The sequence below is a fragment of the Mesoplodon densirostris genome, chromosome 9 (assembly GCF_025265405.1).
Source record: "Mesoplodon densirostris isolate mMesDen1 chromosome 9, mMesDen1 primary haplotype, whole genome shotgun sequence".
NCBI lineage: Eukaryota > Metazoa > Chordata > Mammalia > Artiodactyla > Ziphiidae > Mesoplodon > Mesoplodon densirostris.
In genome coordinates, this window is record NC_082669.1 from 76,559,909 (window position 1) to 76,576,875 (window position 16,967).

At 40.2% G+C, this 16,967-nt stretch overlaps 1 protein-coding gene across 2 annotated transcripts in view; it reads right to left on the reverse strand.

Annotated features, from left to right (window-relative positions):
• The window catches only part of DOCK4 (dedicator of cytokinesis 4), a 498,051-nt gene that overhangs the window by 272,417 nt on the left and 208,667 nt on the right, over nucleotides 1-16,967 (reverse strand). For both annotated transcript variants that reach the window (XM_060108913.1, XM_060108912.1), the window contains exon 2: nucleotides 2,344-2,427. In XM_060108913.1, the coding sequence (XP_059964896.1) occupies nucleotides 2,344-2,427 (84 nt within the window). The remainder of the gene's footprint in view (nucleotides 1-2,343; nucleotides 2,428-16,967) is intronic.

Genomic DNA, 16,967 nt, shown 5'->3' on the forward strand with positions numbered 1-16,967 from the left:
TATTGGAAACGTACATGAAAAATAGAAGCATGCATAAGGGAAATAAAGGCTTTGGAATCAGAGTATTGCACTTAAATTCTGGCTTTGCTACTTATTTGCTGTTGAATCTTGGGCAAATTAATTGACCTCTCTGAGCTTAGTTTCACTTCATTTTATAAAACGCTACACTACATCCCAGGGAAATTCAAAAATCTACACAAGATTTAACATAGTTCCAAATTCTCTTTGCCTGACTACAAAGCTCAGACTCTACCATCAAAGCATAGTGCTCAGCCAGCAGTTCTGTAGTGAATTCACACATTTCTTCAGCCTACCATCTTGAGTTAGGATCAGTCTGATAGCCTAAGAAGAGTGAAGCCAAGTCTCATCTACTAAAAGAACTAATGGCACTCTTTCATCCGCACATAGTTTTTATTCCGTAGAATGCCTACTACTTAACCTCCAAGGAACTCTGAATCAATTGTATGGCACTATCCTTAACGGGGAACATATCTTTTTATAGTTTAAAACAATTACAGGGTATGCATATATATATAGATAGATACATACATACATATATAGATTTATATGGTTAATATATAGCCCCCTATAAATGCATTATTTTCAATTTATTTTTTCTTCAAGAATAGAAACCATTTTGCTTATTGGTAAGAAATTATCTTATCATGTAACACATGTTCTATGGAATTGAATCTTTTTTTGATTAATTGAGCTTTTAGAAAGAAGTATTTGAGATTTGCATTTAAATATTTTTGTTCCTCATAAGTTTTCTCAAAAGAATATATTGTAAAACATCATTTTGAAATCAATCTGGAGAGAACAGAATGAACTGAGAAATGGAATCTCTATAATGTCAGGGTTTACTACATTCCTTAAAGACATCCATCCAAGAAATATAGCCATTCTTTAAACAACTATTTTAACAGAAACCAAAACTTTTTGAGAATTGCAGATATGTCATAGAGAGGTCTCTGTCCAACTATATCATACAGAAAGGTTTTCAGGTTATAAAACAGCTCCCAGGGGCTTCCCTGGTGGTGCAGTGGGTGAGAATCTGCCTGCCAATGCAGGGGACACGGGTTCGAGCCCTGGTCTGGGAAGATCCCATATGCCGCAGAGCAACTAGGCCCGTGAGCCACAACTACTGAGCCTGCACGTCTGGAGCCTGTGCTCTGCAACAAGAGAGGCTGCGATAGGGAGAGGCCCACACACCGCGATGAAGAGTGGCCCCCGCTTGCCGCAACTAGAGAAAGCCCTCGCACAGAAACGAAGACCCAACACAGCCAAAAATAAATAAATTATTTAATTAATTAATTTTTTAAAAAAAAAGCTCCCATTAGTTGTGAAGTCCATTTTCACCAATTCAAAACAGACTTTATATTTATCTGTAAAGAAAATAGAAACAAAATATATCTGGCAATGACAGAGAAAACCTTTTATTTTTATTAGTTACATTGGACAAAATAAATGTCCATGTATCACCACCATTTAATGACAGGCTCTAACTAAAAGTAATAGTTCTATTTGGGAGAACACAATTTTGCCAATAATGAACCTTGATATGATAGAATCTTACCATATTATAAATTCCTAATAAGGACAACATATTAAGAGGAAAAACAGTTATCTATGGATATACTGATAGGACTTTACAATGTGGCCATTTTGATAAGAAAAAAAGAGTAGTCATTTCATCTGGGATCTTTTTAAGGACTAGAGTTTAAGGATGTTTTGTTGACCAGGAATAGAAGCATTTGAGAACATACATACTAGGTCGATTGAATGAGATACCTGTTACATAAATTAATCATACAAGTTCATTTAACATTTCAAATGCAGTGAATAACTTCAGCCCAAATTTGAGGGAAATGAGGAGATGGCTGCAGGACTAGAGCAGAGTTGGCCTGGGCAGGAGTCCCACCTGGAGGCATCTGGTTACCCAACCTGGGGTAAGGCATTTCTGCTCTGGACCTCTGTTTCTTTCTGTCCTGGGGAACCCACCAGACTCCTGACATTTTAAGCAAGGCCTTCTTGTTTGGCCCCGAGTCATGAACTCTCACAAATTCAATAGTCTCAATTGCTTTCTATGTTGGCATCTAGTGAATATAAGTAAATAATATTCGGAAAAAATACAATCAGCTTAAAAATACCAAATAATGCTTTCCCATAAGCCAAACATTCAATATGCAAGAAAAAAGTTTTGTTAAAAATGGTTCACTGTGACTACTGGGGAAATTCCAGGGATTGACAGAAGTATGGAAACAATCTGTAAACTTTATGAGCTGTCCAATGTTGCAGGAGATGGTTTATACAACCTCAAACAATCAACACTAGTCTACTTACCATCACACTTCTCCAGGATCTGAACTGTATCTCCAATTTCCAATGACAGGCCATATGGGACAGTTCCTCGAAAACTGGCAATAACTGTAAGAAATGACATAGAATATATGGAGATGATCATCATATCAGTTATAGCCAGTTATACTGCTTACTATTAAATGATATTGACTAGAAAAATGAATATGAGTAGGAAATACACATTGATAGCTAGAGCTGGCTGTCATATTCTAATCTGACAGATTTTTGAAGAAAGTCAATCTTTAAGTTTCATAATTCGCCAACTTCTTGGTCGAATAAGTGTTATTAATACAAATTTCAAAGATGTGGAATTTACTAAGAGAGTAGACAAAATATCAACAATATCACCCAATAGCATACGTGAACAAAGATATTGCCTGAAGAGCTTCGCAAGGAGGTGTGCCCCTCTCGCTCACTGCTACAATCACTCCCCATCCAGATGCCTACCCCACGGTAGTTACTCAATAAATATGTGTTCAATAATAAGTAAGGGGGCTTGGGCTTCCCTGGTGGCACAGTGGTTGAGAGTCCGCCTGCTGATGCAGGGGACACGGGTTTGTGCCCCGGTCTGGGAGGATCCCACATGCCGCGGAGCGGCTGGGCCCGTGAGCCATGGCTGCTGAGCCTGCGCGTCCGGAGCCTGTGCTCCGCAACGGGAGAGGCCACAACAGTGAGAGGCCCGCGTACCGCCAAAAAAAAAAAAAGTAAGGAATATATTTCTTACTCATTAATAAGCTTGGTTTACCTTTCTGCTATGCTGTTTGCAGGTTATTTCTTTTCCAGAAAGTCCTCAAGAGAAGGGACTGCACCTATTTGCTCAGTAATATGTCCCCAGGGCCTAGCCCAGTATGCGGCATTAAAGCAGTCTTCTGCTTCTGTAGTAAGCAATGGTGATGCCTGGACCTCTCCCCTGGGTCTAAACACACGGCCACCGTGACAGTTCCCACATGTCTCAGCTCTCAGACCATTTGGAATTGGGGGGAGTCACCATTTAGCCTTAGCTAACGGTTACAGATTGATTGGTTTCTGAAACATTTCACAGGGCTGAGCAGGACTAGGATACCAGAGAGAAAGAGTGCATAGATTAACCATCTCTAGGCAATTTGAGTGGTTAAGAGAGAATAAAAGCACAGTGATTCTCCCCGGGAAAGTAACACTTGAGTCATAAAGGAGACAAGGATAGAAAATTTAAAAAATGTACCTCAACACACGAAAAGGGAAAGAGACATCTCTTGTTAACTACTATACACGCTGAAACCACCTTGCAATTCACATCCAAAAAAATGATAGTAAATGCTTTGACTGCATGATTTTTAAAAGCCCAAAATTTTGGAAGTGAATTTTATAATTCTCTTTCAGATGGTGAGACTTAGATACAACTCCAATCCCCCAAATAGATTATTGTTATCACTATGAATGTGTTTTAAAAGCCTGAAGGAATACATGAACCTGTCAAAAAATGAAAACATGCCAATAAGTAATGGGCTTTCAGAGAAGTCTAAAGCTGTTTTACGATCTCAAAACAAAATTAGCAGTAGCAGTCAAAACACAGGACAGAAAACATAAGCTAAAGTACATGAGATAGATAAAAATAACTACATAGTAACCAAGTTAGAACATTTTAGATAAGCACTAGTTCATGATGTCATTTTCTAACTATAACCATAAATACCCTATGACCTCATGTTGATGTCCTAGAAGACATGTCTGCTTGAAAAATAATCAAAGGTCTGTATATCTTGACAGATCACTTCAAATAATAATTCAGAGGCCTCTTCTTATAAGGGATCAACAACTGAATAGACAGCAGATTGAGTACAATTTAAAAGACTCCAAAGCAAGCTTGTCCCCAGAATTGCCTGTCTACACTCATGAAGTTACCTTAAACTCTCACAACCCTAGTGTTTCAACCCTGCACTACTGATGCTTCTATGAGAGGTCTAAGTGTACGGGCACCCAACCCAGCTCTGTGTACAGCTCTTACCACTCACAAATGCTATTGTAACTCCCAAGGCTGCCACGAATATGTCCCCTGCTGCTGGTCGCTCTCTCCTACCCCTCATCGCCTTCTTGAACATGGCAGTACCATTCACGAATTCCATTTCTTCACCATCCCTTCATGCCTCAGCCCCTCACTTCACTTGTTCTGAAACTGCTCTGTCCCTCACTGTGACCACATTCGTATTGCCTTTCAGGAGTCTATCTTCTTTTGAATCTTCTACTGCTTCTCTCATGCCCTCTAGCCTTCTTCTGTAGACCTTCTCTCCTTAACCCTCTTCTTAAATGTTGGTGTCAAAAAGGCTGGGTGTAGGAAAATAACATCAAACTTGGCATCATGAGACATGGGTTTGAACCCAGATCTGACCACTTATAAGCTGTGTGACTCTGGTCAATATATCAACCTCTCAGAATGTCTATTACCTCATTAGGAAAATGCGGGTAACATTGAAGAAAGTGCAAAAGGTAGTGGAGGATTAAATAAGGCACCTAGCAGAAATAATTTACCACACTGTCTGGTATAGTCTAGCTATTTAATAAATATCTCAATTGGGAAACTATACTTTTTTTCCTTCAATCCATATACATTGTCCCTATTTGGAGAATGTGCTAAGACGTCCAGAATCACCTGTCACTATATGACTTGCCAAGTTTCTCTCCAGTCCTGATCTGTGGCCTCAGCAGCTGACACAAACTTCCAACTTGTATATCTCTATTTAGAGGTCTAAGCACCTAAAACTTAGCATGGCTTCAACTGAATTCATTATCTCCTCTCCGCCTCCAGCCAAATCTAAGCAATTTTCTCTCTCCCAATCACCCACTCTAAAATGTTAGTCTTCTGCTGTTAGTCCTGCTTTATCTCGCTATTCCTAGGTGGATTTCTCTGCATCACTCCAAAGGGCCACTGGAAAGCCTTCCCGGAAGGCTCCCTGTCTTCACGGTTGTCCTTCCTCAACACAGTGTCTATAAGACCACCAGAGGTCCCTTTGATTCTGTCACACTTGTACTTAAATGCTTTTTGGATATGTGGCATCAGGAAAATTTTATTAGGTTCAATTTCTTTTCTTTAAAGGAAAAGGTAATAAAACATATCATGCCGCATCAGACAACAGTTTGATGGGGTTGTTTTCCTTTTATTTCATGCCACCATTTAGCTGATACAATCCTTACATGTCTCCAAGCCAGATCCTCATCCATTGCCCCCAATCCTGTCGAATGGTAGCACTGTGTCCAACGACTCTACAAGCCAGAAACCCAGGAGTCATTCACATGTCCCCGACCCACATATCCAGCCCAACACCCACATCACAATGGCCTTATCTCTTTGATATCTCCCGAAGCCATCTTCTTCTCAACATCTCCACTCCCACCACTGCCCTAGCTTCAAATCACCTCTTGCCTGGCCTTCTCTAGCAGTCTCCTTATAGGGCTGTGCCCATATACTCAGGTTCCTCTCCAATCCATTTCTCACACAGCAGTTAGAGAGGTCTTTTCAAAATTCACATTTGATGATGTCATCATCCTCATAAATATATCAAAGCTCTGAGAATAATAGAAAAAATCAGTACTACAGCCTGTAAGGCCCTGCCCTTTTCTGGTTTCATCCTGTACTTCTCAACCCTGACTTTCTATACTCTGGTCACAAAGACCTTCCTTGTTATACTCCCTCCCACACAGGACTTTGCCCATGATCAGCCCCTTGCAAGGAATACTCTTCCTTTCCCTCCCCACCAAGTTAAGCTGTATTCACCCTACAAATGTCGGTTCAGTGGCCACTTCTCAGAGCAGCTCTCCTCGACACACATCCCCTCACCCCAACTGCACACTCTCATAGCACCATATACCACTCAACCATCCCCTCTTATTTGTGCAAGTTTTTGAATGATGTCTCCTGCAATAGACTGTAAGTTCCATGGATATAAGGACGAGGTTAGTTCTAGCCCCCAATTGTCTACCTAATTCAGTTCAGAGCCTGGCACACAAACTGAACTCGGTAAATAATCGCTGAGGGGATGAATGAGGGCAGAGCCACTACTGTTACGTGTTCTGGTCTTAGGCAGTCAGGTTCCTTTATTATGGGCAATCCTATTTTAAGAGGGCGCTCAAAATTCTAAGAACCAAACTATATTACCTGTGAAAACTCATTCTTTCATAGGAGCTGTTTAAAACTGGGATGACAGGTTGCCCGGGTCATAACTGTGTATCACCTCATTTCTTACCCAAGAAGTCTACGTGGGTGAATTCTGACTTCACTCCTCAGCTATATCATATTTGATAACTATTAAAGGCAAGCTATTAAGTTCTTCAGTCTCACTGGGCTTCAGATGGCTCCTCTATAAAACAAAGGAGCTAGACAAGGTGAACTGAAAGGTCCCTGCCAGCTTGCAATTCTGAGAGTCTGGAAAAGGCCCTTCAGCTCAGCACTACAAAGCATGATATATAACTGAAGCACTCTGTCCCTAGACCAGCCTTGCTTTGGTTTTAGTCACTGCCTGAGTTCTGAAAGAATGGACATCTGTCCCCACCTGCAACAGCCATCTGATGAAGCAGAGGGAAAGCCTGTTCTCAGTATCTCCTACAAAGTCCTTTACCACTGCTCTCCTGCTACCTTTCCAGGCTCCCATCCCAGCTACCTCTCCACACACTGCCCTCCACACTGTCATACCTAAATTCTCATCAAGTTCTTTCATGCAGGCCTCAGTGCCGTTATACATATTATCCCCTTTGCGGGAGTTGCATGCCCCAGCCCTTCTACACTGGATACTGCAAAGTAGCCTTAGTTTTAGGTCTAGCTCCAAGGCTGGCTCTTTGAATTTCCTGATGCTACCCACTTCCTTTTCCCCGTCCTTGGGCCCAAATGGAATCATTTACCCTTTCATCTGTGCTCCAAGGGCGCTCTGACCACACCTTAAATAGGGCAAGGTATCACATACTATTTAGCACTTTATTTATCTGTGTCTTTCTACTTGAGAACTTGAACTATTTTTAATTCATCTTCCATAAACCAGCATACAAATGTGTCAGTGCGTGAATGGAGAGTGAACACACACGTGGAATGAATGAATGAAGCCACTGAAAAGTGGTAGTCAGGTTTTAATGGATTCAGAGAATGTCGGGGCACCTCTCATAACTTAAAACATCTAAAATAAGTATTAAACTGCAGATCATATTGGAGAGTAACACTTTCTTAGGCTATAGTTCAAGGCTTGACTTTGATCTTTACCTTCTAAAATGGCAAGTCATTTCCAACCTTTGAATTACACAAGTAACTCTGCCTTGCAATGTATGAAAGTCATGAAGGGATGGAAGAATGCTATCCTCTTTATATTTCAGGTTATGAAAGAGAAAGTTGAAAGGGGAAGGCAGTTCTAGGTAAAAGAGCAAAAGATCTGAATACATGACTGGCTCAAATTTACTAGTGGTAGCACATAATGTATCATAAAGTAAGGAAAACTGCTTTAGTAAAGCAAAGATTCAAAGAAAACACAGGCATTCATGAAACCTCAATTTGCATTTCCATCAAGTGCCCTTGAAGAATATGTTATGTTTAGATTCCATTTTGGATACAACTTTCCAACTAAATCCCAAAATCCTCCAAGCATTTTTGCATGAAACAAGTCCACAGTTGAAAATTCATCTTGTCCCCAGTTGTTGTAAAGTAGCTCTGTCTTTATCCAAAGGTCTTCTCATCCTACACTTTCCAGGGGCATTTCCCCACCAATAATATTTGGGTTTACTGAACATGGCCACACATTGTCTTGATCCCTCGATTTCTTTTTCTTGCTTGTTTTCTTATAAATTGAACAACTTTAGTAGCTACAGAAAAGGTCATAGAGAATGAATCATTCATAGAGCTGGAAACATAAAGGTTCAATACTATTGTTTCAGTCCTAAGGATCTTGGGAGTACAGTTTTAAACAGCACATAAAAACTACTATATGGTATTGTTTTCATCTCTGCCCCTTTGCTACTATATAAAAATTTATTTGGATTAACAAACATGCATATAAACATAGTTTATACTCAAATCCTTTAAAATTGTATGTGGGGAATTCCCTGGAGGTCCAGTGGTTAGGACTCCACGCCTCTACTGCATGGGGCACGGGTTAGATCCTTGGTCAGGGAACTAAGATCCTGCAAGCCACATGGCACGGCCAAAACAAAAACAAAAACAAAAACACTGGCTAACATTATATGTGTAAGCTGGAAGTGTTAAATGTATAGGGTAACCATCTTGAAAATCATATCATAAACAGCTGCCTCTTACCACTTACAGTGTTATTCGTTTATATATCAGTTTAGTACCTAGTGACAGTTTATTAAAAATTAAATGTCTGTGAGAAACATCCTCATATATAACTCACAAGTATTTCCTATGAAGGCAGTGAAGAAAAAAGCAAAATTGTGCTGTGAAACAGGGACTCATTTCTCAGTTTCAGAGACACAGCTTGCTCATTCAAAGAACAAATTCGTACTTTAAAACTTTTAACCTTAGTACAGAGAAACTCAATCACAGAGTTCTATGACCTTTAAAAGCAAAAAAAGAAACAAATTATTAAAAAAACTACTAGATACAATCATGTAGCTCTACATCACAGATGATAACATATTCCTCATCATGGTCAAAATAATATTTACCACGATGCTACACACCACGATTCACGTCAAGCCTGGCAAATGCTGCTCTTGCCCTTTATGGGTTGACAATTTAAGACGAATGGAACATAATGCAGGAGAAAAAAAATAATGAAATACTCTGTCCCTTGCGACACGAAGGAAGGAAACTCATCCCTCAAAGTCGGAGTTCTGGCTTCATCTTTCTGATAAAAGGACCTCCAACTCAGGAACAGGCTGTGGTCTGAAAGGTCACTTGTGAGCTATTTACAACACAGAACACGATGCTATTATTCTCAAGTTCTGAGATTATCCCATGGAATCCCATTTAATACAAAAAATGAAACTCCTGTTTTTTCACAACAGAACTGAGTTATGACTGCACGAGAATTTAAATAAACATTTCTGTGTGAGTAGTTGTAAAATTCTGAAAGCTGGTACTTGAAACATGGCAGCAACAATGAGAAGGCAGTGAGAAAGCAGCGCATTGTAAAGGAACACAGTCTCGCAGAGGACATTTGAAAGTGGTCCTTCCTATGTCCACGTGCATTTCACACTGTACTTGGCTTTGGTTTGTCATGGATGTATCTACATTTAGGTTTATCAGTTTTTATGAGTATCACTGCAGTGGGGGGGGACACAAATGGAAAAAGGGGGAGAAAAAGGTAGAATTTCTGAAGGATAAGAAGATTTTTTTCTGGATAAGAGCTGGAGGAAACAGTGAAAAGGGGAAGTGGATTAAGGAGAACTAAATTCTTTTCAGGGATTTTAGTTCATAAAATAGTGAACTGTGGAAAAAGAGGACAAGGGGTCACCTCCTCTGCACATGCACAAAATTCTCCTGTAGGGAAAGATGAAATACGGTGGGGAAAAACAAGTTAACAGTCTTATCAAAGACACTATCTGTTTTCTAGCTGTCTGGATAGAGCTTGAGGGAGGCTGCAATAGAAGTCATCTGGAGATTTCTATTGGTACGATCACTAGCACAGGATGGAACCGTCTTTCTCCCGTATCCCCTTCCATCTTACCCCTCATGAGATGAAGTTAAGAGCAAAGTGTCATTTCTAACTTGAAGGGACTCCCAGCTGGTCATCAGTATGACAGTAGGGCCATGGGAGCGGGCTGTCCAGAAAGATTGAAAAAAAGAAATTCAAAGGAAACGTGAGGGGGGGATGGGGTGCTAGCTCCTAAGCACTGCTTTGATGCTGAAAATGAACTCAGTAGGAAAATCAAAGAAACGCTTGCTAGGCTCCGTCTTTTCTGTCCCTTGGACTTGCCATGCATTTGAGATCAGCCTCCATTCTCGTAATTGTCTATGCAGGTCTCACACACCTTGCAGGCATGCCTGAGAGGCAGACATATGCACATTTACAAATAGGACCCCACTCTTGTGCCACAGGTACGACGGTCAGGCCTTGAGACAGGTCACAGGACTCTCTCCGGCCCTAGGTGACTTTGAAAAATCAGAAGCACACTGAATAAAATGTATTCATTTTCTGACATTTTACAAGTACCACCTTGAAAATATACTGCTGTCCTTGACTGTTAAGAGGACATTTCTACCAACTGCAGAACTTCACTCTGCTTGAGCCACTGCCCTTTGGACTCGAGGTAAACGTAAAGGACAGTGGTGGGTGCTGCCACAGCAACACCCCTCTTCAGAAATGGATGACTTATTTTCCCAGCTGCCGAGAGCATTAGGGCATGTGGCCAAGGGGCAGCCTTCTGGGGTTGCCTCAGCTGAAGAGAGCTGTTTTGCCCAAGGCCATGTCCTCTTCCCAGGGTGGCCTGCACCCAGTGACTAGGAGGGCCAGGCCCTCCTGCCACAACTTGGTACAATTCTGAAGGGCCACTCCAGCTGAAGTGATGATGGCTGTCACTGGGCCGGTATCACAGGTCACCTGTTCCCTCTCTCCAGTTCTGCTTCTCTTCCCTCCCTGCCATCAGTGTGACAGCCAAGAACGTTCCCTGATGAACATCCTGCAAGCTAATCTCCATCTCAGAGTCTGCTTTCTGGAGAGCCAAACCTGCTCCAAGCTTACAACATCACCCATTCAGAACTGACTTCTTGCTAGATGCATTTTCAAGGGAGAAGGAAAGTAGCATGACTACAGTACTATCTTGTGGTTTTAGTAAGTTCTTTATGTATTATTTCTAATCTTCTATGATGTAGGTGTTTCTATTCCCATTTTAGAGATAGAGAAAAAGAAGAGGAAAGAGGCAAACAAGGGAACGAATGAACATCAAGAGGGAATTGTTCCCCATTAAGATTTATTTGAAGACATTGTCACTGCGGCAGTAAATGAACCCGTTTTATTCCCCAAAGAGTCATAAACATACTCTTCCCCTTGGTTTTAATGTTACAAATGCAAAGGCACTTTCCTAAGTGGCTACCAGAACAACTAAAGGTCAAACAGTAAAACTCTGAACTGATGACTGCATCCACCCATCAGTACTTTTAAAAACAACTTAATATGATAGAAAAGCTTATGGTTTTGGCCAACTGCCAGTCAAGAGGAGCATCTTGGAAAAGACAGAGTTTAAACAATTATCTCAGAAGTATCCCAGCACTTAGGAAAGGGAGATAATATTAAGAGCTCACAGCCTACCCCCCCTTTTTTAAAAATATTTTTTGGCTGTGCAGCACGTGGGATCTTAATTCCCAACCAGGGACTGCACGTGCACCCCCTTCACGGGAAGCACAGACCGCCAGGGAGGTCTTAACCACTGGACGGCCAGGGAGGTCCCCTAGGGAGACAAATACTGAACAGGGAGATGGAGGCCCAGGGCTTAGCTCCACTACTTACGAACCATATAGTCTTTGGGCCTACCGTTTGCAGGCAGGATGACATGACCTGCCCAGCCTACCTCACAGAAATGTCATGAGGATCAAATAAATGTATGAGAACTGGATTTGTAAGCCTATAAATGTAAGTAAATATAGGATATTATTTTTCCAACATCACTGCTAACTGGAAGCTTGGAGACTAGATCTGAATCTGTCATGGGTGAAAATAAGGTTTCTGTTTACAATTGCGTAAATCAAAAACCCTTGCTCTGTTCTGTTATTACAGATTCTTGGAAATCATTATTAACAAGTTAAGCTTAGAAAGATTCAGGTTCAACCGCTCCAGAGGGGGAAAAGGCTGACACTATTGTTTTTTCTAATAAAATGGGAAAAAAATCTTTGGCAAATGAGACAGATAAAAAAAAAAAAGTAACAGAGTTAAGAGAGATTTTCCTAAAATGCTAAGGCAGAGATAGGAAGGGAAGGAGATTCAGCTTTTAATACTCACTCTGCCAAACAGCGCAATATTTGTCCAAGGGATACTAGACAGCATCAGGAGGAAAAATTATAACCCAGACTTCAGGTCACAAAGCAGAATGAAGTTACAGAAAATAATAATTGCTTTCCCCACACTCCAAGGGAAAATTTTATCACTAAGAAGTAAAATACCATTCTCCAAACAAGCATAATAAATCTACCACCAAGTATTTGGTTTACAAAATTTATATATACATTTTATATACATATATAAATCTACTTAAATAAAATACATATCCTTTTTCCAGTGTGAGATGGCTAATGTTAAAATTATATTATTTAAGAGAATTTTTCAAACACAGGATTAAGTTTCCTGACCCCCTTTTTTTTTCTTAATGTCTTGCTATAAGGGAAGAGAGAGAAAAAAACGGTTACATCTTTCTGTGCTTTGTTCGGATTTATCTCTCCAAGTACTAAATACTCAAAGTCAAAAAACAGCACAGGAGAACTGAAGTGGTACACCTGCACCCAGCCCTCTCCCCCTGCACCAGAGGGACTCACAGTTTGCCCCCAAATGGGGAGAGGTCAGCTTGTTCTCACAGCCACTTCTAACGCCCTCTCCAAGCTAATATTCAGCCCTGCCTCATCTGGTCATTCATCTGACCCACACAATAAAGCAATTGTATGTCTAACTTTCCCTCCATAGGCTTTATCTTTCTTTTTTTTTTGCGGTACGCGGGCCTCTCACTGTTGTGGCCTCTCCTGTTGCGGAGCACAGGCTCCAGACGCGCAGGCTCAGCGGCCATGGCTCACGGGTCCAGCCGCTCCACGGCATGTGCGATCTTCCCGGACCGGGACACGAACTCGTGTCCCCTGCATCGGCAGGTGGACCCTTAACCACTGCGCCACCAGGGAAGCCCATAGGCTTTTCTTTTTCCAACTTGAATCTGACTTCCATTCCCAATGCTCACGTCTCAAGAAGTCTGCTAGGATACTACCTACACACCGTGGAACTTCCATCTAAAGAGAATCAAATCCTACATTCTTACTATTCATCACTCCCTCTTCTGCTCTAATGACTAAGCCAGTTTCCAGTTTTGAACAAACACTAGTTTTGACTGGTTTTGACCACTGAAAACCAGTCAAAAGCAATTTCTCTAGAAAAAGGGGAACCAGTGAACAGGTCAATGGAGAAAAGAAACAAAGTTCAAAGTTCTCTAAAAGTCTGGTTCCTGCACACTTTTCTAATCTCAGCCTTTACAAACCACATTCAACAGTCACACTGAACCTCTTATCTGGGCCTTAGCAAGTGCTGCAAATACTTTACGCTCTAGTTGGGATTCCCTTTTGCCCTCCTTCCCCACAGGGTGTTCTTCATATCAACTCCAGCCTCCCTGACTCCACAGTACCCTTCCCATTTACATCTCTCTAACACTGACTACACCCAGGGTCTCTAGGTTTGAGGCCCCTTTATGCTCCCAACACCACCTAGTGGCTACTCAATAAATAATGAACGAACGCACAATGTAGTTTACTCATTCATTCACTTCTATGTGCCAGCACTGTGGCAGGCACTGGAAAGACAACAGTGAAGGTAACACTTTGCACCTGTTTCATTTAGTTCATTAGTCACGAGAATGAACGTTTCCTATATCTTTTGGTTCCTACAAAATACAATGCTGAATTTTGTATCCCCAGTGATTTTTAAATGTATGCACAAAACTGACACACTTATAATTCTATCATTCTTGTGTGGGGAAAAAAATTAAGATTATTGTCCATTTTTTTAACTTTTAATTTTGAAATAACTGAAGATTTATAAAAAACTTACAAAAATAGTATAACAATTGATTCAGCCTTGAGTTAGCTTCAGCAAATGTTAAGATATTAAATAAATAAAGCATATTTACCAAAACCAGGAAATTAACATTGATACAATATTCTTAACTAGCCTACTGATCGTATACAATTTTCACCAACTGTCCAACCAATGTCCTTTGTCTGGTTAAAGATCCAACCCAGGTTTCCACATTACATTCAGTTGTTATATTTCTTTAGTCTCCTCTCATTTGACAGGTTCTTTGTCTTTCATGACCTTGATGCTTTCAAGAATACTGTCCAGTTATTTTGCAGAATGTCTCTAAATTTAGTTTTGTCTGATGTTTCCTCATGATCAAGTGTAGGATGTGCAATTTGGGCAAGAATACCACAGAAGTGATGATGTGTACCTGCTCAGTGTACCTTAACAGAAGACATATGATGGTAATGTGTCTCATTGCTGGTGATGTTAACCTTGATCGCTTGGTTAAGATGATTTCTCCACTGTAGAATTACTACTTCCTTTGTAAGTAACAAGTATCTCGTGGGGACATACTTTGAGACTATGCAAATACACCATTTTTTAATCATACTTTATAGCAACCATTAATGACTTGTCTGCAACCTTAGCAAATTTAACTCTGACATTTTTTCATAGGGTTATCCAGACACAGCTGGTTTATTTTAATTTCAGTTACAACCTATAATGGGTCCTTTTTGAAGGTGGCACATTATCCTGACTTTAGCCTTGATTTACTAAGCATTAAGCATAAAATTAACACCACTACTACCATAGGTATTCTTGAGATGACCTACTCATCATATCAAATAAAACCTCAATCTCAACATTTCATTCATTTCAGAAAATCAACAGAATTAATATTTTTGCTTAATTTCCAGTACACTACATGGTCTCCTTAAATACTACTTTCTTAACCAAAGAATGGATATATGTGTGTTTGGTGAAAGATAACTTTTGAACTGTTTCAGTCAACATTTTCAAGAAAGACTGAATGGATCTTGTCATTAACTATAACCATCCACAGATGTGAATTAAGCCTTTCTGTCTTTACAGTACTTATGGGTCACTGATAAGGGAATTGTGGTAAAATTTTCAATTTATTTCAGGGAAGGAATCTAGCCTTCTGTGATGGCTAATTTTATGTGTCAACTTGACTGAGACACAGAGTTCCCAGATGAAACATTATCTCTGGGTGTGCCTGTGAGGGTGTTTCTGGAAGAAATTGGCATTTGAATCAGTGGACTGAGTAAAGCACACTGCCCTTCCCAATACGGGTAAGCATCATCCAATCTGCTGAAGGGCCTGAATATAACAAAAAGGTGGGAGGAGGAATTTGATGTCTCTGCCTGTTTGACCTGGGACATCAATCTTCTCTTACCCTGACTAGGACTTAAATCATCAGCCCTCTGGTTCTCACAACTATATCACTGGCTTTCCTGGGTCTCCAACCTCCATCGTGGGACTTCTCTGCTGCTATAATCATATGAGCCAATTCCTTATAGCAAATCATATACATACACATATACACATATACATACATATACATATGTGTACATACACATACATACGTACTCATGTATATACATATATTTATATGTATGTATGTAGATGAACATATATATATATATGTATATGTATGTATAATATATATCTCCATATCCACCCTGTTGGTTCTGTCTCTCTGGAGAACCCTAATACACCCTCCTAATAATTTTGTACGATAATACTGATTTTTAACTAAAGTCTTAGGTTTTACTGATGTTCCCAACAGTTCTTAAGTTATTAATTCTGTTGCATACTGTATTAGAACTCGTTATAAAAATCTTACTTAAAATAAGACATTGACTACAAACTAGAGTAAGTCTTTAACTTACAAGTGATTTGCATTTTGGAAATTTTATAAAGTTGTTTACTTAGAACAAATGGATTCTCACGTTACCACATAATAGTATACTTGATTGATGAAGCAGCTGAAACAATCATTTCACATGCAATGAAAACTAGGGGATGGAGGCACTTATAGTAGGGGAGGTATACTATGGCAGAGGTGGAGAGGTACTGGCAAATGTGGAGAGACAGTAGGCATAAGCTAACTCCTTCCCAACACCATGCTTCTCATCCTGGTCTCCTAGAAAACCCCAAGCCCAGAGAGGGCCACCGTACCTCAACTTTGCTACGACCTGGTGATCCATTCACACCAGTCAGTGCCCCCAGTACAGATTGTATAATTATGAATACATGTTGGCCTTCTTTCATCATTTCCTTTTCCCCAAGGAAATGTAGTTGTATTAGAACACCTCTCTCAACTTCACTCCCACCCCTATCCACAGGGCAAACCCAGCAGCTATCTGACCAGTGGGATGGGAGTGACTGAACATCCATGTCCTCTGGAATCTGGTAGAAGCCCAGCCCAGCCATTCTTTAGATTTACAAAGTATTAGGACTGGAAGGACTTTATAGAAATGATCACATCATTATATATGTGGTATTTGTAAACCTGGTATTCATGTGGCTTATATTATCCAGGAAATTCATCTAAGCCTGATATTTCCACTTTATAAATTCTCCATGAAACCTTTCTGCTTCTCCTCAATGACTATTTTTAAAATTAAAAGATATTAAGAAAAGAATGCTGCTAGTTTATCATTGAGATTTTAATGACAAGTTAAGGCAAAACTCATGAAACTGTAATAGCCAAATCAGGGAACCAGGATAAAAATGAACATTACTGACTCAGCACTTATCAATTATAAATGAACTTTTAAATCCTTCCTCAGGGTTTTTAGAGGGCACCAAGTTCCCCTGGGGGATCATGCCCTCTGTTCTTCGTCTCTTCCAATTTTATAAACTAATGAAGCAGTTGCTTCCCATGCCTTTTTTTCCACTAAA